This window comes from Diabrotica undecimpunctata, chromosome 1 (genome assembly GCF_040954645.1).
Source record: "Diabrotica undecimpunctata isolate CICGRU chromosome 1, icDiaUnde3, whole genome shotgun sequence".
NCBI classification, from domain to species: domain Eukaryota; kingdom Metazoa; phylum Arthropoda; class Insecta; order Coleoptera; family Chrysomelidae; genus Diabrotica; species Diabrotica undecimpunctata.
In genome coordinates, this window is record NC_092803.1 from 150623466 (window position 1) to 150649521 (window position 26056).

Consider the following 26056-nt stretch of genomic DNA (forward strand, 5'->3'; position numbering starts at 1 on the left):
ATTTTTTATTAACAACTATTTACAATATTTTTTCAGAATATAGACTACTGTCGGTTTAGTTAATCTAAACCTTTTAAAATAGTCTTTATCGTTACAAAAATTAAAAATTCCGATTCTGCTTTAAATATTATATTCTCGCACTAAGTTTATAAACATTAAATAATTAGATTATACCGATCACTGAATCTATTTTCATTAAATCTTCTGATACCGGATCCATGTCTCTCACCCCCAATAAACTTATATTTTTGATTTCGCAATAACCTACAACAGTACTTTCTTTGGCAAATAAATATTTTATATTTTATCTCTCATAAGTTGATTTATGTCAGTTGGTAGTTCAGATTTCTTTCCTAGGTGGCGCTAGGTGTTTAAATCTAAACTAACATAAAGCGTTAAATTATTTTGTTTATTAAATCTTATTTTAAAATCACTGCAACCAATATTTTTGGCAATTTTGCAAAAAAATTAATCGTATGATTAATTAAATTAAAAGGTAATTAATATTATTAGTGTTTTTATCATCATCACTCTTTTAGCCTTTATCCCTATGTTGGGTTAATTTTACTAATTAAATTTCTTTATAAGTATCTTTCTTGGGCATTTTAAACCCCTATTACCTATTCAAAAATTATAAGAATATCGAAAAATCAGAGAAATGACGAGAATCTTCTAATAAGGGGAACCAATGTTAAACAAGTGAACAATATGCATATTTTTAAACAATAATTAACTCCACAAATGATTACTTTTAGAAAATCAAAATCAGAATATTAAGGCTAGAGCAAATTTCAACAAAATGAGAAAAGTAATTTGCACACGAGATTAAAACTTGGAGCTAAGAGTTAGGTTGGGTGGTGCTTAGTAAGTTTTCTCGATTTTGTTTTATAGAACGGAAGCTTGGAACTTGAATGTGATATCAATGAACAATCTGGCAGTTCTGCGTCCTGCCTATCGTGGTTCTTCTAGTTAATATGTTGCAGTATTCAATGGTCTATAATACGCACTTTCCAGACAATGAAAAGCACCCTCCATTACTAAATTTGTTGTCACGTCAATTTTTCAAATTAGTTTCTAAACAGTAGATAAAAATATTTCTTATCAAAGAAACAAGAAGGAAGCTGCATTCATTGTAGTACATCAAACAGATTATATTGTATATGTGTAATATTTGTAGATTTTTAGTATACGAATATAAGGTACTGGTGTAATAAATATATGTTATTTGCTATTCTAGGATGTAACACGACTTAAAAATGAACTACCAAATGCTGTGGGACACTTAATTCCTTATAGAAGATGGACACATCTGGATTTTAATATTGCTAGGGACGTTAATGAAATCATTAATAAGAAAATTATAGCCCGACAGCAGTTATATATTGATAACGGTGCTCTAACAACAATAACATCAGCAACAACAACAACGGAAAAATCGAATAATAAAGCGCACTATAATTGCTTTAAAAATAATGTTTATATTTATGTATTAATTTATCTGTTTCATATATTAATTACATGTTGTAGTTAAAATTTATTGTTATCTTGTGGAAATAATATATTTATTTTATCTATTTATGTATTTATATTGTTTAAAGTTCACTACATTCGCAAAAATACTTTCAAAAGCCAATATTTCTTGTGGTGTGGATAAAATGCTATAATAGAGAAAATAATAAATAAGAGATTCATATGGTATCTGGAATCAAAGAAATTAATCCGAACAGAGAGAGTGACTTCTGAAAACATCCTTCTATTGCAAATAATCTTGTTGATGTGGAATCGGAAATACATGAAGCTTTCGCAATAAAACAACACTGTATCGGAATATTTTTCGATATTAGTAAGACCTATAGTTCTATATAATTCTAAACAAAATTGTATTTAGATTATATATTCAAATACATATCAAACTTATCAGAAAATAGACAGTGTCAAGTCAGACTAGACGACGTATATTCTTTAACAAGAACTCATGAAAATGGTATACCACAAAGCTCAAACCTTAGCACAACTTCTTTTTCCTATAACAATAAACTCCATTACAGTAAAAATTAAACATCCTGTATAAGTTAGGCTATATGAGACGGTTTATTTAGGTATACTTTGCAGCAGAGAAAATAACCTAAAAATAATCCCTAACCATGTCTAAAAACCATAAATCATATTAAAAAATGGTCATTCACTAGATTTCAGTTCAATACTCTCAAAACCAATGCTATGTATTTTACGAAAAGTCACCAAATACAAGCAAAGAACTTATATTTATACTAATATTTAAATTAAGAACATATTAATTATGTAGAGGAACTTGGATTCCTCTACATAATTAACATAACAGGTACATTTATAACTATTAAAAAATACATGTCAGCATGGAATATATTTTTTACAATTCCTTTCAAACAATAATGTGGCTCCTACCCTCCCACATTACTACATATCTACAAGGCCCTAGTACACTCCAAACTTGACTACGGCTTAGTAGTTTACAACTCCTAAAAACGTACTTAAAAACAATAGAATCCATTCAAAATAAAGGTCTTTGCATGTCCTTAGGAGCATACCGCACAAGTCGAATCCAAACTCTATACCGAGGAGTCATATACGGTGCAAAACTATCTTCTAATAGTAATCTAACTCCAGAATTTGTTAGTTTGTTTTCTTCTTTCGGATAAAAAATTTCAGATAGAAAAAGTTTCTTGAAGAAAAAAAGAAGTAATAAAGAAGTTTAGAATTTTCGAGATGTCATCGAAGAATCCTAAAATTTGACAGTTTGTTACAGTTGTAATTAAGTTTTTGAAGTTTGGAGTTGTCAGTCTGTTAAAGTATTGTAAACGAGTTGGTGATGGAATAAAGTTATTTTTAAGAAGTGTAACATTATATTTTATTAAATAAAGGACCCCGCAACCATCATTACGGAAAACCGGCCTCGGTTAAATTAAACGAAAGTTCGACACATGATAGTTCTCATTGCATAAATTAAAAAAGATGGGACCTAGGTCTGAAAAACTTATTATTCTGAAGCTACAGCCTTCTGAAGTTATTGGATTTAGGCACACAATGTAAGTCGAGCGCACTTATTCACAGTCAAGTCAACGAAAATATTGATTTTTAAAGAACAGAGACATTTTTCTTGATGCATAATTGCACGTTGAATCTGTAATCAAAATAAATGCGTCTTATTCTAGTCTTTAGAAAACCGCCTAAAAGTCTTCGAAAAACTGAAGAACGGTGATAGAAAATGTGCAGCTAGAGCAGTATAAGAATTATCATGTTTTCACTAATGCTGCACCTTATTTTTATAGAAAACTACTAAAGTACTTTCAAAAAACTGACGGATAAATACAACGACAAGTGCTGTTAGAGTGGCACAAGATATCTCACGTTTTCAAGAATGCAGAATACATACCTGACCTCAGCATGGTAATAGCAACATTTGATTTTCAAAAAACGCTAAATCATTAAAAAATAAAAATGAAAACCCAGCATTGACAGTTGCTGCATGAATAATACCTAAAATATCGCGTTTTTACTTATACAGAATTTGTTTAAGATTTGTTTAAAAGAAAAATATTAGATTTTAATTGTTTATGGTAAGTTAAATTTGGGTTTAAGTTATCTTCAACTATCTCTATGTTAAGATTCTGCTGATTTCGGTTAGACACATCATAAGTCGTATTAAGTAACGACTTGTCAGGATACTTAAAATTAAGTTGATGTCTTAAAAAACCTAAAAATCATAACACACTGGTTAGATGAGCACAAGTACCTACAGTTCTCGCCCCAGATTGATAGGATTAGTAGTATTGGCTAATCGGGTCTTCTGCAGACTCATCTTCATCATTATCTTCATTAGCCATGAAGAAAATAAATATTTGGTGTTTTGTAGCTTGTGAAAACCTAGAAAATATTCAAATCTATTCAAATGAATCCGGGTTCCTCTATGATTATCTATAATTATTTTATCTTGAATGTAAGACGTTGTAAGTTTAATCTGATATATCCCAATCGTAAGGTCTTTTAGATATTCTAACAGGAAAGTGAGCAAAATCATCATCATGAAGCCTTCTCCATTGACATGTTCTTTTAATCATATTGTCTGTCTCAACTCTAGTCTGTACGACATTAGGAATTAATAATCTTGTTGATAATCGTTAAGCTTCAGCTGTAGCACCTTCCGTGTGGATCGGTGGGTGATACTTATTTAATAGATTGTTGTTTGGAAGCAACATCTTTTTGTATGTTGGTACCAGCTATCTACAATTTTTTCTCCTTATCTACATACAGGTGGGAGTTATTGTCTCGTGCAATAAAGGACTCACTTGAGTCGGGGCAGACACTGTTACTTAAAAGAGTGATAACCTATGTATAATGAACACCTTTTTCAAACTACCTAAACGAAGATTATATACATGGAAATTTCCAACAGACACTCCCTGTAATATCGTCAGAAACCAAATTGACTACATAACTATCAGTGAGCGTTACAGAAATGCAGTAAAGTCTGTAAAAACTTTTCCTGGTGCCGATGTTCCATCTGTTGTTAGCCGAAATAAAATTAAAACTTAAACGGATAAAGCAACAATGATCCTATAACAAACAGGATATGGATTTTATTAAAAACAATAGCCAGATGATTGCAAACAATTTAGAGAGCAATTTTGAGAATTATGAACAACAAGAATCCATCGAGGATCACTGGAACCAAATCAAAACGATTATAAGCAAACTTATAAAAGTCAAAAAAAAGCAACAGTGAATGAACGATGAGATTTTGAATTTCATGGAAAAAAGACGCAATTTTAAGAACCAGAACATCGAAATGTATAAAGTAATTAATAAAGAGATAAGGACTAAAATAAGAGCTGCAAAACAAACATACTTCGAAAACAAATGTTTAGAAATTGAAGAATTACAGGGAAAACATGATTCATTTAATATGTATAAAAAAATAAAAGAACTGACAGGTCAAAACAAAAAACAGGCAAATAACATCGTTGATAGAGACGAAAAACTGATTATCACTAATTTGCATAAAATTGACAGATGGAAAGAGTATATTGAGGAACTGTTTAGTGATGAACGGCCCGAGCTTGAAATTAACGAAATAGTTACAGGACCTGACATAACTATGGATGAAATTGAACAAGCAATACGATTAGCAAAGACCCGAAAAGCGACGGGACCAGATGAAATGCCGAGTGAAATAATAAAACTCTTCGAAAGTTCAGGTAAAATATCTCTCCTTCATCTGTTTAATAAAATTTATTTCATGCGCGTAACTGGCATGTAAAATCGACGGTCTCTTCAAGCGTTGTTTCTAAGAAAACGGTTCATTCTACGCAAATAGTGCTAATAAACATTTTTGTTTAAAATTATTCCAGTTACATTTTTGACTTGAAACATTTTTTTCTAAGGTGTACAGATTCTTGGTAAATCTTTTTTTTTGCGTTTTTACCCCCGTAAATCTTTTTTTAGGGGGAAGCCCGTAGGTTAAAGTGGTAAACTTTTTTGCATATTTTTTTGGATCCCAAAATTAATATTCTCTGTAAATTTCAGCTTGTTCGTATGATTTTTAGAGGTCAACTCTCTGACGACTGGACCATTATTCAAGTTTAATAGAACTATAGACTAATATGACTCCAAATATAACAACCACAAGCATGACGTAATTATGTAATATTTTTTAACTTTAATTTACTTATCTACAAAACTTCTTTTATGATCGTTAATGCACGGTCTTTTGGGGTTTACAATTACTATTTAAAATAAATTGCGCCGATTTTTGATAAACTCAGTTTTGGATTTTTAAAGAATTTTTGGAACGGCACTTTTCTGACTAATACTATAGTTATTTTATCAATAAAAATTGCAAGACATGTAAAAGCATCTTAAACTATCTTCCTATTTTGTACAATTGATTAGTTTTAAAAAACAATACGTTAAAAAAACACATGTGTATTATTTTTTTACATTCGAATCTTTTCATTCAATCTTTTATCTTCGCGATAGCCGTAAGTTACAAGTACTTTCATGCAGATAACATTCAAATAAGGTACATTTTATCTTTTTGAAAAATATGATTGTAAACCAGGCATTGATCGATCGACCATTTACAAAATATCAATCAAAATGTATATTCTTAAAACATTATTAATATTAGCTACCGTTGCACAAGTGTATTGTAAAAGCAAAAGCTTGGACGCCATTGGTAATTTTGTTAGAAAATACAGGGAATCTTTTAATGTCAGCGATTCTAAATTTGACCAAAATTCTGATGTAGGACTTGATATTGTAAGTTATTATTCAGATTATTTATATATATATATATAAAGAAACCAGTTTTAAAATATTGTAAACGTCTTCCGAAAGACTATCGTCTCTGTATCTATCTACTAGCCCTCTTCCAAGCTTCTCCTCTTACTCTCTCTTTCTCTTTCTCCCTCTCTTTCTCTCGCTCTCTCTCTCTCCCTTCGATTTCATATTTTTTCTGATCAAATTTCTTCAATCCAGCTTTTTTTGTCTAAATCTTCTCTTTTTTCTAGGTTTCTTATATTTTTACATTAAAATTTTTTAAAATGTTCTTTCCTCTGTGATTTTTTTTATTTGATTGTCGTACATCTTTGTGTGTTTAATTGATATGATTTCTCATATTGTCTCATGTGGCGTACTTTATTCCTTTATTTTTTATACAAAACGGTATTTATTACCAGAAATTATATGACTTTTTTGCCTAATAATATTTTTGGCAATTGTTCTATCGAGTATACCAATATTTGAAATATTATATTACGCCATAACAAACAGTACACTTATCAAAAGTAATTAAAGTAGTAGCCTAAGATCCGATATAAGAAAGACCTTCACCGACCTGTTTAATGAATAAAAATTATTTGATATTATTGAAGTTATACTTCTATACGCACGGTCGGCGTTGGAAATTTGCACGGGAGTGAATCTGTGAAACCATTAAACTCCATTCGCTTAGCTCGGGCACATTTTTGACAGATTCATTGTCGGAAACCTACAACACAACAATTTATACTTCTCAGTATTAATAGCTCAAGTATGCTACTATTGCAGACTTCTTTCTTAAAAAAAAAGAAAAATTATTCTAAATAGTGGAAGTGTATACTAAACCCATCAAATTTTGAGTAGTATATATTTAAAAAATATATTTTAGTTGTTATAATTTAACATAACTATTTATTATATGGTGCAGATAAATAAATATTGATTGTCGGTAAAAGTAAAGTAAAGTTCGTGTAACCTTCTGGCTAGGGTCTAGTGTTAGGGTTTTCAGGTCGCGCAAGCGTCCCTAACATGACTTAACGACTACTTTCGTAGCCGGGACTGACGGCTTTACGTGCCCTCCGAAGAACGGTGGCAGCTCAGTTAAATTAGAAATTGAAAATTTTGTCGGTGCCGGGATTCGAACCCGGGCCCTTCAGCTTGTTCCTTTTGTATATATATTTAATATTATAAATATATTATATTATATATAATATTATATACTTATATAATATAATATATATTAATATTATTATTTATGTGATATGTTTTGTATTATTTATTAAATGTTCATAATTATTTTAGAATTTTGTATTTCAAAATAATCACTGTATGACAGACAACTGTCAATTTTGAAATCCGTTAGTATCATGTCTAATTGGCAAATCTTTTACGTGTTTGGTTCATACGCTGGTGTACGTAAGTTCGAATCCCAATATGAATTTCCTTTTTTATTTTTGAAATATTTAAAATCCTCACGTTAATGTTATTAAATATATGTAATATACGCAAAAATGCTAAATTTTAAAATAAAATGAAAATTTACAACATAGTCCGAGTTGTTGGTTTTTTATTTTTATCTTCGTAAAGTAAGTTATGTATATTGGCAGTTTTAAATACTTATGAATATTGCATTTTAATTTGAATTGTATTATTATATTGAATTATGTTGCAGTGTATTGTATTGTAGTTTTTATATTAATAACAAAATAAACAATGAATTTTACTGCAGACTATGTATAAAAATTTTTTTTGCATTCAACTCCTTTTATACATATATAAAAATAAAAATATATATTTTCATTAAAATATTGATAAAATCCTTTATTTACTATACTCCTATTACAGGTCAAATTTTTATATACAGCAAACGATGCACCATATACCTATATACCTAATTCCTTTTCTCTTTCTGCTCTCTCTTACCTATAGCATTAAATATGTAATGATTGTGCAGATTGACTCCCATATAAATTTGTAACGGCGAACGCGTGTGTAGAAGTATAACTTCTACCGGCAGTCCCACTGGACTGCCACACCCGTTTTTATTTGGTAATGTCAATGAAAAATTATTTGGTAATTTGTGTTAAATATTATAAAAAACAAGACGTGCCCGATATATTTTTATTCAGACTATAATTGATTAATAATTAAAAAATGACCAAAGGTATTTTATTCAGTACATAAATGTTATTATTCTAAACAATAAATGTAAATAAGGCATTTATAAAATATTGATTCCAATTAGTGATTTTTATTCTACTTCTGATTCATAAAATTTTCATAATTCCTTGGCTACATTCGCCATTATGTTCCGTCATTTCGATTCCGGAATTAGTAAAAATAGTTCCTAAAATTTTTGTTGTAAAGATTTCCAGCATGGTGGTATAGTGTTGGAGTTCCAAAATTTATTATTTTGTTACAACTTGTTATTAAAACTGTTACATTGTCTTCTTTCGCAGCATAAGATTTCATAAATGCGATTTTTTTTAACCGTTTTATACTTCAAAATTTTAATGAACTAGATGTTGTTTAACTTTTTGTTTTAGTATCATTTTCTGCGAAAATATAAATATCCAGTGGAAACCCACTGGGTAGAAACTGAAGACGGTTATGTTCTTCGAATGCAACGATTAGTAGGCGGTAAAAATGGAGTTTATTCTGACAAAGATAATAAACCAGCTGTTCTTCTCATGCATGGTCTATTAAGTAGTTCTATGGATTTCGTTAATTGTGGACCAAATAGATCAATCGCGTTGATGTTGGCAGATGCAGGATATGATGTTTGGTTGGGGAATAATAGAGGAACTACTTGGTCTAGGATGCATAAGACATTAGATCCTGATAATGATCCGGACTACTATGATTACAGGTAATTTATTGTATAAAAAGTAACTTATATTAAAGTAACTTATATCAAAGTAAAGATAAAATTAGAACGACTCTTAGTAAAATAACAAAATATGAAATGTTTGGGAATAGTTTTTTAGATGATTTTATTGGCATATAGTTTAGTTTTGGTTATATAGGTTCCGCATTACTATAAACTTCAACACTACATAGTCATTTTGTGCGATGAAATAGAAGAAATTTTTTATTATTATCTACAAAAGGACTACAAAAAGATAAGAAAATCATGTGATGCATGCGACAAAGAGCCGAAAATAACAAAGTAGTTAGAAGTAGGCAACACGAAATAACATGGGCAAATAACAAAAATTAACACCACGGTAGTAACAATTAGGAAAGATACCAAGAAAAAAAATTAGACCGAACAATTAGAGATGCTATTAAGTCCTATTAAGAAAAAGTAATCAGTAAACATTAAAAAAAAAAAAAAAGAAAAGTAAACTAATATTGACACATTAGAATGGACCAAGGAAGAATATCAAAAATACGATGGATATTAAAACGTATCATCGAAGGATAAAGGGAAAGCAGATGAAAAATAAATTTAACAGATCCTAGATATAGATAGATAAAAAAGAAAACATCAACAATTAATAAATAAAGCAGTTTTAAGAGAGAAAGTTAATGATATCAATGTTCAAAACGAGATCATCAACTCTACATAACATCAAAAAGATAAAAATACTTGTATCAACTAATTAGATTAAAAAAATAGAAAAATCTTCATTTAAACATATTTTGGTAAAAAAATTTTACACATTACCATTGTATTATTTTTTTTTTGCCTGTTATTTTTTGGTCTATTCTTTTAGCTTTGATACATGCGGATACTACGATCTACCAGCAAAAATTGACTACATTATTGAACAGACAGGTCAGAAAAAAATATTCTACATAGGCCACTCTCAAGGAACATCACAATTTTTTGCTATGGCAGCTTTAAGGCCAGAATATAACGAAAAGATCGCCCTAATGTCAGCCTTAGCACCAGTTGCATATATGACGCACATGGCTTCACCATTACCGAGGTTTTTAGCTCAATACCAAGAACTTTTTGAGGTAAAGAAGTTAACTTTTTATTACAGAAACATTAACGAAAGTTCGTTATATATATTTTTTGTAGTTTTTGTTGGTGGATATTCTAAAATTTTACAATTTATTGCCTCATTCATGGATCTACACAGAATTTGCTAAACTCCTTGTAGTTATAGAGCGAACGCTTCCACAAGTCAAAGAAATGTCTGCTATCGTGATGTTTCTTTTATGCGGATTTAACAACAAACAATTCGATAGGGTAAGTATGATAGAAAAAGTGTTTATAACACTTTTTAAGTGTGATTATTTTTGGAACATACTATTAATTGCATAATTTATACTGTATAAGCGTAAACTTCAGTCAAGGTGTACATCAATAGTAATTTCACATGTACGTAGTAAAGTTTGTTTAAATTATTCACAGAACAAAAGGCACTGCTATATTTATACTATCCATAGCATGTTTCCTAATTACCATCGGAATGCGCTGTACAGGAGATAACAATTTCCTCGCTCAGTATGTACTCTGTGGAGTTTATAGTTTAGCCGTAATCAAAGAAAGCCAAAGGTTTGGCATATATAACGATTTTATTAAATCGTTTTCGGTCATGGCCACCTAAGTAGGTGGCACTTTTGTACGCTGACAACTGCAGTGGTAAAATTTTAGGAGACATTCGTTGGACTTTCCGAGTTTAAATTTCTATCAGCCCGAGAGTCTGATGAAGCAGGGATGCTGAAATTAGCGATAACACTGTTATAAAGCCTGGCAGAATGTTGATGTTGAAAAAGTCCGATTCTTCATTTAGCGTTTCTTTATAAAATAACTTAAAGGCTTGCACCTAAGCCACTGTATTCTTAACCACGATACTGGCTCATTATCGCAATTCACTTTTCTTTGTGTGATTGCTTTTTTGAGATTGCAGGCACTTTTAAAATCTTCAATAACCATCTGTGTAAAGTGTAACAGTTTATGTCTTCGTGACTTTATTATGATAGAATACCAATCGTTTGGGACAAAAAATGCCTTTCCTCTGGAGTAAGTTTCTATTGATCCAAAGTCTGCATCGTTGTGTAGGTAAGAATGACCACTCACCATAAACTTTAGATTAATTGTTTCCGCCTGATTGGTGTCACTAAGTACTATCTTTAATAAGGATAAGGCAACGTTCCAGTTCCTATTTTGTCCGGTACAAGTATCACTGTAGGCAACAATATGCTTAAAGTGCGATGCGCGTGTTTCAATGTGCTTAACTATACACGATGCGATTTCCTGCGAACCTTGAAAAGCAAGCGTCTCATCCTACCCATACATGAAGCCTAAACCAGTTGAAAGCTCGTGACAGCCAAAGTTGTAAACGTACATAGGTATTGCGTTTATAGTACGTTGTGGACGTACTGAGCTTGGGAAAAGCGAGAGCCTTGTCTAGGTGAAACGTAAAAGAGTAATAGGATTCATCATTCTGGGCTTGTTCTTTATCAGACTTCATTGACGTTCGAGCACGCTCTGCTTTCCTTAGATGTAGTTCATGTTGAGTTTCCAAATTACATAATTCTATGTCGTCGGTCAAGATAGGTTTTCACATTTACTAGAAGTGTCTGTATGTGGTACATGGAAATGAAGCTTAAATTTATTGTTAAGTGTCCTGCGATAAATGTCGATAGAAACAGGAATGATATTTCTGTCGTCACAGGATACCTTGTACAAATTATACATACGAGTAACATTAAGTTGTGATGATAAATATTTTCGGTTAGGATTTTTAGCTCTCGTGTAATGTGACTGATATGCTGGGAAGCTATTGATGTGTTCTCGAACTATGTTCATGCGTTCGATAGGAATTTTTTTGATAGAAGCGCGACGACCTCTGCAATCAGATCCAGGTTCGTTTCCATTTTGCAATTTTTTAATAGCCGTCGACATGCGGCCATCAGATATCTTAAATATCTAAAGAAAGCACTTTTTACAGACATTGATGGTTTGCCCTTGTGCTTGTATGTAATATTGATTACTAACCGACTTTGCAGAACGTGATTGATCTTTGGGACGTCTTTGTAGGGGAATGCTTTGCTTTATTAAACCACATATACAGGAATTTTGTGTACTAAAGGAACCTAACTGCCAAAATGATTTAAAATACATGAGCACGTGCTTCTTCTGGTATTTGTTGCAAACATTTCTTTTTGCAAAGTGTTAGTAAATACCTTTCCTGCTACAATTTTACCACGTTTAGTCGTATATTCTTTACCTGTATTTCTTAGTATTGCTCGTTTTTTACTACACTACCATTCATTTGCCTTTTCCGAGTTCGAGGTGGTTTTTCATGTGCTTGTTCTACCTCCGATGTATCTTGTATTATAGATGTATTAAGTACACTGTTCTCGACATCAGTTTCTGAAATAAAAAAACATTGTTAGTGACAACCGACATCTTTCAGATGTAATTTTACATCTACATGAAAAGTAAATACTGTAATAATAAATATAAATATATTGGGGGTGAAGACACCGCTGTCCCCGTTCTAATAATATTGGGGGGGGGGGGGGGGGGTTAAGCGTGATAATTTAGGATTGAAGCTGTAGATGAATCGACTAAACCCCTCAAATGAAATATCTCCACTCTGATAAGGCTGTCACCATTGTAGAAGACGTCTGTCTCAATGTCCTTATCAATGCCTCTACAATTTTTTGGAGATACTTATCCCTGCGAGCGGGGCAAGGCTTACTGGCTCCACTAGTCTGGACTGACTGGTTTCGCCCTCGCGGATTTACAAGAAGGTAGGAAAATCTTCAGGAAGGGAAGGGAATAAGGACTTCTCGGTCTCAGGTCCTGCAAAGAGTGAGAGGCTATGGGCTTACGTTAGAAGCCGGAGCACTGCATAAGCGAAATGTGTATCTCTTCTAGTCTCGACCTGTAACGGCTAGGAATAACAAAAACAAATTTCGAGTTTACAATGTATTAACTAGACTGTACACTACAAAATATCAGTTATGACCAAAATGTTCGATCAGGCGCGAAGGGAGACGAGAAGAGACAAGCAAGGAATTAAAGGTCGGACAATTCCGTATCATTAGATATACCTGGGTTAGTATATAGATCTTAGTTACCTCCGCGTATCTAGGCTCTAGCTAGGGAATACGCCTCCAGTCTACAGGGATTTGAGATTTGCGAACCTTCGAATCTCCAATTGCCGACACTTATGCGTCACACTATCCCGTCGAGTTAAATAGCGCGCTCACTCGGCGCCTCTCGCGTTGGCCACCCTCAGGCGCCGAGTTCTTACTGAACTGCTGACCAACTTCTGCTTGTTTTTATGTATTGCAAACTCCTACCTTAGATTCTTTTTGTCACGTCCATGTGTTAAACTGGATCACGCTATGTAAAACTACTTAGTCAGCTCAATTCTTCTCACTTGTTTAACAATTCGTACCTTGTATTAATTTCCAACAAGGTCTAAGTGTCGTAATTTTTTAAACATTCAGGCTTGTGTTAAACTGGGTCAATTGTTTTGTTTTTAATTTGAAATGTATACGTTAAACTGTATAAACTTCTTTATTAATTTGTAATATATAATAAAGATGAAGTTAACTTCATCTTTCATCACTAGATGTCTCTAGTAGCATACCCTGGTAATTATTTTTCTATAATTGCCAGAGTAGTCGGTGCGTTTTGGTTTAGTTTGAGTTTTCTTACAAGCTCTCTCTGATGACGGGAAGACCCAGAAACACGTGTCAGAAAGTGGTAAGAAACTCAAATTAAATCGAAACGCAACCATTTTCGAATATATAATAATTACTTAAAGAATTATTACTCTTTACTAATCTTTCCTTCTTTATTTCCTTGCTGTTTACATTACAATACAGATCACGACAATTTTGTCTAAAAACAATGCGTGTACTAACCACTAACTTTAGAAATAAAGTTTAAATACCAATTTTGTGGTTATGTTACACTTTTCATCAGTATACGTAAATATAATTTGACTTACCTGTATTTTCTGAGTCCGATGATAGCTATTCGTCCGATCCTGAGTAAGAATAAACACTAGGTTCACTATTACTGTCACTTAATACACTGGAAACGTCATCAGCCACACTTAACAGCACTCAACGACAGCATCCACAAAAACTGCCACTTGGCTGATATAAAAGTGGTGTAAGTCAGACTTACACCACAATTTCACTACGATATGAGTAGTTTCGCTTGCCGATCAAACCCATGCTGCCATCTATGAGACAAGCGAAGAATTTTGATCTACACCTTCTTGCTAATAGATTTGAATATAGACAAAACGAATATGAGCGTAACTCAATAATGACAAATAACTGACTTACACCACTTTTATTTTAACTGCCTCATATGTATATATATATTATGATTTGCAAATTTGGACCTTTTATGTTTAATTGATGTAATATGCCTTAGGCTTAATGTGCAAAAACAAATAAATTTATTTTAATTAAAATTTTATCTCAGGGCTCCTTTTATCGTTAATAACAATAAGAGGCTTTAAAGTATAATTTAAGCAGTTGCCTTTGAAGAAAGGATTGACTATAGGAAAATAAATTAAACCAAATAGTTTTGTGATACTAAACAATTAAATAATTTATTAAAAAGAATAAAAAAAAATTATTAAAGTCAGAAAATTTTACAATTAATCAAAATCATATATCATATGCACTAAGTCATTAAAATTCATATACAAATTATCAATAATTGTTTGGACTAGTATTCAAATAAAAGATCTCTTCTCTGTATTTTCTTTTTTAACCCGGCGTCACCTAGGTGAAAAATGTGTGTATAATAACCCAAGTGGGGTATTATAGACCCCATTTAAAATTGATTGGAAAAACTTAACAAACATTTCGAAAACGAATTTATTTTTTTAAATATCTTATTTGACTATCTATGTTTTCATAAATAACAGCAGTTTTTACCACTGGATTAAATTTGTCCGCGTATTAGGTAAAATTTACAAAATATTAAAATTCCTGCAAACAAAAAACACTAGATACATAAAAAATTCACAAACAAAAGATAATGATTCAAAATAAGAGATTTTCCAAAAAAGTTTTTTCAAAAGGTTCAAATAAAAATATAAAAAAGCAGGACATTGGATATTCAAGCTTGAAAAAAGCTAGGAGTCCCGGAACTGGATACATTCGTTGCAAATGCGATGAAGGTGATCTAAACAATAAAAATTTTGGCATTGATTGCACGTTTGTTTAGTTTTCCGGTCAGATTTTCTGAAACACTTTTGACACCATCCACGTCCCGTACGTTGCTTTTTCGGTGGAGTTTGGTCACTTTCTTCCAAAACTTGAACTATTTTGTATCGTAAATGTTTTGTAAGTCGCGGATTACTTTTTCGTTCTTCCATAATTGGCGTAACTAATTATAATCCCAGATCTTCCAGGAATATACGACGTTTCTTTGAATAATCACTAGTGTTTGTTCTGTAAATTACCTGGCTGTTGGTTCCAGCTGTGTCCATTAGTAAAAAAAATATTCTTAGTGGCCACCTTCTACAATTACGAGCTACACTGTAACTTCCTGTCAACTCACCCACCGTATCAACCCCTCTTTTTGTAAAGTTATAGAAACTTATTTATTAATTATTTCTGGTAAAAGTGTCTCTCCGGTAGATTTATCTATTTCATCATGGTGATGAAGTGATGATAATAAAATCACCTTTTTCCCTTTTTGTGGTACAAAGGATACCATAGTTATATGTTCCTTAAATCCAAATACCGAGGACTGTGGTTGTCTCTTCTTAATCTGTATAAATTTTGGGGAAATCTCTCACTTGTTTTTCCTCAGAGTTCCTACTGAAGTTAAACTATGGCGTTCACGCAAAATTTTCATAAGTTCGTAAGAGGTATACCAATTATCGAAAGTAATATTTCGATTTTTACCAGAAATTGGCGCACAGTGATACAGTCTTTGGACAATATCAATAGGTTTATTGCTCATTTGGTACGGCCCATCTGGCTGGGTTCCCGTATAAATTTCCATATTAAAAACATTAAAAATACGGGAGTCTACTAGGGCCTTAATTTTTATTCCGTATTTCGCGGGCTTGTTCGGAATATACTGTCAGTAGGAGCAACGCCCACGAAAAGACTTTAACTTCTCGTCAATAGTCAAGTACTGTCCTGGTGAGTAAGCTTGTTGACAATTTGGGACAAATTTTTCAAAAACTGCTCTAATAGGAGCCAACTTATCAGACTGATGCCTTTCTTGTCGATTGTCCAGATTATCAAAACGTAAGCACTGCAATAAAAATGTAAATCTATTTAGTGACAACACTGAACGAAATATATCGATTCCTGTACCATTTGTTCGCCAAAGGTCTTTTAGATTACGATACTATATACACCCGCTAGGTAGAGGAGGCCAAATAATACCTTTATTTCAACAATATTTTTTCCTGCTACAATATGCATTATCTTTGTAGGCTAACGCTTTTTTATCTATCAATACATTGGTGCAGACCGTGATACGTTCAAGCATTTCTTCGTTACAAAAGAAGCCAGTAATCTAAAAGAGTCTTAGCGTTTTTAGCATATGGTTTGGATCCTGGTAAGTTCGAAATTATGTTCTCTGCCCTCGTTCTAATTGCTTTATTACTATGGTGTTTTCTCCATTTTGTTTTGGACCTCCACTACCTAAATAATAAGGATATTCTTTATCTTTTTTTCGCTTATTTTCAGATTTCAATACTTCTAGTTCCTCAATTTCTTTATTTTGTTCACCATCAGACTGATTACTAATGTGATCAATTTCGTTTTCATCGTCGGAGTCCATAATTTCGTACTTATCATCTTTGAGTTCCTGCCAAAGTGCCAATAGTTTGGCTTGTTCTGTTTCGTAATTCATTCTAGAGGAAAAAGTTTATATGTACAATAAATAACGCCACGAATTAAAATTGTCTTAATTACCTTGCGAATTTAAATTGTGTCTTCGTCACCCAGTTGGGGTCTAATCGAATTGCAGAAGACTGTACTCACTTTGACGATCAACTTACAACTGAAGAATACCCAACGGCAACATGTTTTAGGAAGCTATAGGCAATCAATAAAACATCCGTGTATCAACCATAGAATTCTGCTAGTTCTAAGTGTGTTGGCGGTACGATTAGACCCCACCTGGGTGACGCCGGGTTAAATTAAATTAAGACAAAAATTTCTTTCAAGAAATATTACTTCTTTTAATTTTTTTATATCTGAATTAAAAGAATATATTTGTTGTAAAATAAAGTCTCTGAATAAAATATTAAAAAAAACCAAATTACTTATGATCGTGGTTGAAAGTCTTTGTTGATTATATGGCAAACTAACCTTTTATTTCCAAGAATATACACCAGTACACTATACACCTGTTTGTTTATTACAGGATGTACTTTCATTGTCCACTGCTACCAATCTCTGGGGGCTCGTTTCACAGACACCACACATCTTTCACAATTAATATTTGACAAGACCGATAGCATAGCTTTATAGCATAAAGTTAGTACCGATATACGAGCTTAATTTTAACACCAATTAGATTTGTATTCTAGTTTTGTCAAAGTGACATTCAGTTTTAATAACGGAAACGCCAAATATACGTTCATTTTTTCATTCAAAAAAATCTTGTTTAAAGACGAGTCTTCTTTTTTTTAACTGGCCATAACAATATATCTGTTACCGTAGGGTACTTTACAGAAAATAGGCACATAAGTGTTCCATACAAAACAAAATACCATCAAAAAGTCAACGTCTGGGCTGGTATTTTAGGTGACACAGTAATTGGCCCTTTGTTCATTGTGGGCACTTTGTGTCATCGGAAATACCTTCTTCTTCAAGTGCCGTCTCCATCAATGGAGGTTAGCGGTTATGGTGGCAATACCTAGATCTGAGAAATCACACAATTGCAGCAGTTCGAGCATTACCTATTAATATGGATGAAATTTGGTTTCAGCAAGATGGCTGTCTAGCTTACAATGCACGGGAGGTGTTATATTTTTTAAACATTACTTTTCAAGATAGAGTTATTAGTACAAAAGGTACCATAAAAATGCCACCTCGCTCTTCTGGTCTACACCGCGACTTTTTCGTACGGGGTTATGTAAAGCAACAAATTTTTTGACATGATCATGAACGTGCCGGAAATTTAGAGGAATTATGTCAAAAAATCATTAAGGCCTTTCAAATCATAACAGACCGAAATGTTGTCGAACACCCGAAGGCAATTATACATTAGATTGGGCTACTGATTGGCTGAACGTGGTGGACTTTTTAAAAAGTTGATTTAAGATAGTTTTAATTAAAATTATAAAATTGTTATTTTTTAGAGTAAATTGTTTTAATTTATGCTGTTAAAAAATTTTCTTATTTTTTATGAATTGAGATTAAAGAAACTGTTGAATTATTCTAAATATAAACCTGCTTTTAAATCTTGTAATTACATCGTTGAAATGTTTCTCCAGACCATCTAAAAAATAAACTTTCTTTCAGCAACAATGTACAGACAAGACTGCCCATAGTGCTTGCGGGTTTATCACCGACAGGTAGTTACATGTTATTCTGTCTGACATAAGTTCGTTACGTTTTCTTAATACCCTATAGTCAGATAATTTTTTTCATACCAGTATATATATATATATATATATATATATATATATATATATATATATATATATTTACTTATAAACGTATATGACTTAACACGAGTATTACTTCTGTTGTAGGATCTCATTCCAATAATATTGTCGAATGCGCCTGCCGGTATATCTACAAAAATGCTACTGCATTATGGACAGGTAATTCGATCAGGTATGCAACATTTATATTAATCTATATAGTTATTTAAGGTATTTAAAACTTGAAACACGCTGTGTTGAATTTTGTCGAGAGCACAATCAGATTATTTTTAATACTTAATTTAAACTAGCTACTCAAGAGAAGATTTTATACATAAAAGATACTACAAAACTGCTAATGAAATATAACAAATCAAATATATTACATTACATTTAAAATACTTATTTACTTTCTTGCTTTTAGATTATCTTCTTCGTCTTCAAAATTTAGGTTTGAGATCTTTTTGCTATTATTTTAGCAATGATCGATTTTTGCCCTCTTGTTTCCTTTCTCTACGTAAATTGGTGTATTTCTTTATATTGGAAGTGTCCATTTAACATTTTTAAGTTGTTTTGCGCGCATATTAAAATAATTCTCTCTCCGTTTTTATTAATTGCTTCTTTATTTTACGTGAGTATAATTTTGTCGTCACTTTTTTTTCTTCCGATTCTTGCGTTAAAATCTCTTAACAAAATTATTTTTCTTAAAAGTCTTATCTTAATTATTTTATTATTTAGCTGTTGGTAAAATACACCGTTCGTGCATGTTTATCATCGTTTAAACTTAGTTCAATTAATGAGCTTTCAAAAGAAAGTTACAAAATGAGTTTGAAAGTTATTACTTCCGAAACAAAAACTATGCCATTCAATAGAACTCTCCAAGAATAAATTATATTTAAGAATATTGAAATAGACATCACCATAACATAACCAAGAGGTATTAAAACAGACCGATACGGTTTCCGAAAAGGCAGGTCTACTAATGGATATGTTTTTTAATATTAAAACAAACTATCTAAAAATAAACAAAATTTTATCTAGAAACGCATATTTAGTCCAGTCGTCAAAGATTTGACCCCTAAAAATCATATGAGCTGAATTTGGTCGAAAATATCAATTTTATGAATCCAAAAAGATGCAAAAAAGTTTACCACTTTAATCCCCGGGTTTTCCTCCTAAAACCTCCCACGTAGGTGGGTAAAAACGCAAAAAATCGATTTACCAAGAATCTGTGCACCGTAGACAAAAATGTTTCAAATAAAAAATGTAGCTGAGATAATTTTGAACATAAATATTTATTAGTACTTTTTGCGTAGAGTGAACTGTTTTCTCATAAACAATGCTTGAAGCGACCGGCGATTTTGAATGTTAGTTACGCTCGCGAAATCAATGTTAAATAAAATTTGTATCAACTAGACGGTAAAAAATCTATATCTTTTGATCGGACTGTCTTATCGACAAAAATTAAAATGCGTTTTAAAGGTGAGAGCTTTCGTATGCAATTTTTGTATTTGCCCGCAAATAAAGACGGTTTCTATAAAGCTGTTCAATAAATAAACTTTGCGCAATTTTTGCCATTTTTTACGATTCTCTTAAGATCAATAAAATTTATTACTTTTATTGACCGATCGTAGTGAAATTTCCATTGTTGGAGACCAGTCTTTAAAGCCTATAATATGACAATTCGATTTTGACTTTGGCAACAAATATAAAGCATTTGAAATAGGCCTAAAAACGCAGAGTTTGAACTTTGACATTACAAATAATCGCACGTCACGGTAAATGCCTCCAAGAAGACGGTTTAGGCTGTACATAATTTATAGCAGAAGTTAAGTAATTCTGTAAAAAGTATTGGTGCAAAAATAGCAGTTTTAAATGTTGAAGATGGTTTGTAATGTGAAAGTTTAAATTCAGCGTTTTTCAAGCATATTTCAAATGCCTCACATTTGTTGCCAAAACTCAAAACTAAAATTTCATGCTATAGGTTTTAAAGATTAGGTTTTAGTTATGGAAACTCTATAGTTGGTGGTCAATGGGATATATTGTATTGATCTCATGAGAATAATAAAAAATGGCAAAAATTGCGCCACGTTTATTTATTAAACACCTTTTAAAAACTGAGTTTATTTGCGGCAAAATACAAAAATTGCATACGAAAGATGTTCTCTATACTTTTAAAACACATCTTGATTTTTGCCGATAGGATACGCAGATCAAAAGATATTGAATTTTTGCCGTCGAGCTGATACTAATTTTATTGAGCATTGATTTCGCGCGCGTAATTGACATTTAAAATCGCCGATCGCTTTAATCGTTATTTCTGATAGAACGGTTCATTCTACACAAAAAATTTTAGTTAACGTTTTTGTTCAAAATTATCTTAGCTACATTTTTTATTTAAAACTTTTTTTCTATGGCGTACAAATTCTTGGTAAATCAATTTTTTTCCGTTTCCCCCCTCTACATGAGGAGTTTTAGGGGAAAGTTCGAAGGTAAACTCTTTTGCATTTTTTTAGCGTCCTAAAATTGACATTTTTGGCAAAATTTAGCTTGTTTATAAGGCATTTTCGTCTATGACGACTGGATTAATTACATTTATAGTTTTTAAAAAGCCTTCTCCAGGGTTCAAATTCTTTTTGAAATTATGAAAAAATACCTAATATACCAGATTAGAGTAGTCAAAAGTAAGTATAGAAATACAAATACATGTGACGATTAAAATGTCAAAAGAAAAAAAGAAAAAAACCAACGAAGAACCAAAATAAAAGTGTAGGTGTTGACAGTAGATTGACAGCACCATAAGAGAGTGGGATAAAACAATACGAATACAAAACAGTACAAATCAATCAATATGCACAAATAACAAAAATATTTTTTGCCAAGTACAGTGGCCACGATGTACAACAGCATAACGCACATTTAACACTGACATCTCTGTTTGTAAATTAAGCATACCATTACACTTCACTGATGTAACCATCGACGTCATTTTTTACAAGACAGTCATGACGCGTTAACGGCTAAAAGCAAATTAAGATAACTCCGATTACTCCTTTAAATTTGTATTTAGATCAGACCAGAAACCTTAATAAATGAAGAATATGTATATCAATTACGAATATTTTTAAATTACTGAAAACGAATTTTCCAACACGCAAGGCAAGAGCGATGTTTAACTGCCAAAAATCCCTAATGGTGAATTTTAAACACATCGATGTGTACTCCAGGTGAGTAGATCAGTATTTGATAAATCACATACCTCGAAAGAGGTCAACCTCAAGAATTCTGGGGAAAGTAAAAATTCGTTTTATAAAAGTAGTATAAAGATTATTTAAGTTTACATCCCATCCTCATCTCATTAAGACGAAGAAGTTAAGGATATTTACGACGAAATGTCAATAGTGCTGAACAAAACACCTACGCAATATGTTAAAATATGTGGTACTTTTAATGTAAAAACTGTTTTGAAGAGACATCTATAGGAAAATTCGATTCAGACCAACGTAACGAAAGAGAAGAAACTCTGGTTGGTTTTCCTCTTCAGAATAACTTATTTCAAAAGAACAGCTCCTTCCACAAAAAAAAACAAAAAAGAAGATGGACTCGGCAAAGCCCGAATAGCCAACCCAAAAACGAAATAGACTATATAATAAGCAACAAATGAGAAATTGTTTAATATGTGACTGTCCTAAACAAATTTTATACGGGTAGTGATCATCGAATGGTACGCGCTAAAGTTAAGATATATCTAGACAAGGAAAGTCATCGATTATTGAGAAAAAAATGAAATAAATACATGGATAACAACACAGTGACGTCAAAATATATCTACAAGACATTGATATCAAACTAAAATCAAATACAAGGATACCTCCTACTAAAGATATAAATGTTCTCAATAAATGCATTACACAAGCTATCCGAGAAAGCCAAAAGTAACATTGTCCAAAAATAAAGAACAAAGAGAAACTCAGCAGTGAAACCAAAACCCTAATGAAATAAAGAAAACATATAAAAGCGAACATAAACACAAGTAAAGAAAAAAAGAAGTACACAAAGCAATTATAAAAGATTTGAGAAAATATCCAGCAAACGATACTGGCAAGTAAAAAATTGACGGTACTTCAAAGAAAATTAAAAACTAAAAATTGTCAAATAATCAAATTAAAAAATAAACAGGGTGAAATAATAACCAATAGAATAGAGTTGTTAAGAACTATAAAAGATTTCTATCAATAAGTATACAGTAGTAGACAGGACATCGAACTAAAGATAAAAAAGGCAACTGAAAAGACCATAATAAATCAAGGTGCTGAAATAATGCCAGATATAATACTTAGTAAAATTAGATAATTAATGGATAAAATGAAAGAATTAATCACCAGAAGATGATGAACTAGTAATTGAATTCCTCAAGAACGGGGCCTCTGATCTTCAAAGTACAATAACTAACTTTTTAATTCATGCTTACGAGAAAAGTCGATATTGTCTAATGGAATAATGTAGTAAATATTCTGCTACAACAACAAAAAAAAAACAGATTAAACGATATGTACAAACTCTTCACAAGAATCCCAATAACGAGATTGGATAAAAAACTAGACATTTACCAAACCATAGCAAGTAGAATTTTGATCAAGATTTGTCACCAACGATCACATGCATTACGATAAACGATAAAACAACTCATTGAAAAATTTATAGCATGCAACAAATCTCTGGTACTAGTGTTTATAGATTTCCACAAAGCGTTTTACTTGGTAGAACTACATATTCTAATTGAAGCATTAAATGAAAATCGCATTGATAGCCGTTATTCCAAATTAGTATGCAATATTTATAGAACTGCGATAAATGTAATAAAGCTACACGAAAACAGTAACCAGATAAAAATTCGAAGGAGTGCCAGACAGGAGGACACACTATCACTAAAGCTTTTTATCACTGCCCTAGACGTGCTCTTAAACCTCTGGATTGAGATCATAAAGGGATAAGTGTCGACTGGGAAAGACAACACCACCTGAGTTATACTGATGACATAGTTTTGATAAAAAATTACCTGGAAGACCTAGAAGAACTGGAAAGAACCTGCGAAACAATCGGTTTAAAAATAAACATCCACAACACAAAATACATGACGAATCTGGTGCCCATTAACAATTTAAAAATTCAGAAAGACGAAGTAGAACTTGCTAATATATACATATACCTTTGTCACAAAATTAGAATAGGCAAGGACAACCAAACAAGTCAGGTATTAAGAAGAATAGCACAACGAAGTGCAACATAAGGAGCTCTTAGATACGTATTTAAAGCATACATAGCAACATACCGATTAATCTGAAGCAAAAGTCTTTAATTAGTAAAAAAAATTTTATTTTAAAATTTTTAGTAAAAGGTATAAATAAAATACCCAAACGGGCTATATCACAAATATATATTTGTGATATAGCCCGTTTGGGTATTTTATTTATACCTTTTACTAAAAATTTTGAAATAAAATTTTTTTTGTGATACATGGTATACAGCCAGCTACAGGAACTTAGTTTCCTAGTGGGTCTTTAATTAGTGTGTTCTGCAGTAATAACCTACGGTACAGAAATACTGTCCCTAACAAAAAACAATGCTTTTAAAGTGAGAGTAGCACAAAGAAGGATGGAGCGTTCGATGATAGTAGTAACAATAAAAGACAAGATCACAAACGAAGACCTACAAAAAAGAACAGAGTTACAGATGTTGGGGAGAGATCTTGCAGATTGAAATGGCCACATGGGAAGGATGAAGGATGGAAGGTGTACAGGCAACTTAATCGAATGGAGATTAAGGACACATAAATGCAACATAGAAAGACCACTTACACAATGGCAAGATACTTTGCAAAACATGACGAAACATTGGATCCATACTGTACAAGACCGCGTACTCTGGATACAGATAGGAAAGGCCTATGTCCTGCAGTAGACCTAAAACGGGCTGATGATGATTGTGAACTTAATCTGAATTTTTATGGAATAGTCTATAATCTAGCAATTCTGTGCTTTACATTGTTCTTTTTGTATGTAATTATTAACATTGTAATTTAAATTTTGTAGGAAAATTTAGAAGATATGATTATGGAGTCGTCAACATTAAAAAGTACAAGTCCATATCACCACCAGAATACAATGTTTCAGCAATTACAGCACCCATTGCTATCTACTATTCCCAAAATGACTATTTTGCAGCAGTAAAGGTAAATTTAAATTAATATTTTAAGGAATTAATGTTCACTAGATCTGCATTTAAAACAAATATTCTTTTTATAACGAAGGTAGTGGAATATCATAAATATAGATGAAAGTAAACTAAGCAACATAAATTCATTACACTTCCTCAAGGTAATAATTAAAGATAAAAAATAACTAACCTAACCTAACCAAACTGCTACTCCAATTCTGCCACTTATCTTTGACAAAATAATTTACTTAATTCTGATCTATTTATTATTTTTTCTCTCCAATCGTTCAGTATTATCTTTAAAAGATCTTAAATATTTTCTGTCTACTTTTACCTTGGCGGTCATTTTCCGCTTTTGATAATTGAGCTTCTCTTTACGGCCATCTTTACTTAATACTTAAGTATTAAAAGTAATAATGTATGCTTTATTATACTAGTAAAACAGCAAAATGTAAAAAATTCTATAATAAATAAATGGGAGCGTGTTAAAAAAAATTCGACCAACTCGATTTATTGTTTAGGTGCGCAGATTTTGCAGTAAAACCTTTTTACACTGGGCATGTCATGTAACAGCCGCCAATACCAATTATCTTATTTCAAATAAAACACCCTATATATTATTTAATTTTTGGATTCCTCAGAATATTCTAGACATATGTTATGTACAATGTCCTATATACTATCTATATTCTGATGAGGTATTGCCGAACATTGATTTGGTAATGGGGTTGTTCTGGTACTTGCGGGCTTTCTGGATCAGGATATAAGTTTATCCAAGTTGGTACGACATTATTTTGGAGAAATGCTAAATAATTATCGCCATTGAAATTGATATTAATGGAAAAGGTGTCTATGATATAGTATGGATCTCCAACAATTTATGCCCATATATTAACCTTTTCAGGATATTGTGTATCTTTCTCTATCATCTAGTAAGGATTTTTCTTAAACCAATAGCGGTGATTGTAACGATTAGCATG

At 31.8% G+C, this 26056-nt stretch overlaps 1 protein-coding gene across 1 annotated transcript in view; it reads left to right on the top strand.

Moving 5' to 3' along the window:
• LOC140435877 (uncharacterized) overlaps positions 1-26056 on the top strand; it is a 53105-nt gene that overhangs the window by 26297 nt on the left and 752 nt on the right. The window contains exons 7-13 of the mRNA XM_072524591.1: positions 1238-1523; positions 6059-6297; positions 8844-9166; positions 10017-10263; positions 10328-10498; positions 18969-19053; positions 24953-25092. Coding sequence (XP_072380692.1) covers positions 1238-1523; positions 6059-6297; positions 8844-9166; positions 10017-10263; positions 10328-10498; positions 18969-19053; positions 24953-25092 — 1491 coding nt within the window. The remainder of the gene's footprint in view (positions 1-1237; positions 1524-6058; positions 6298-8843; positions 9167-10016; positions 10264-10327; positions 10499-18968; positions 19054-24952; positions 25093-26056) is intronic.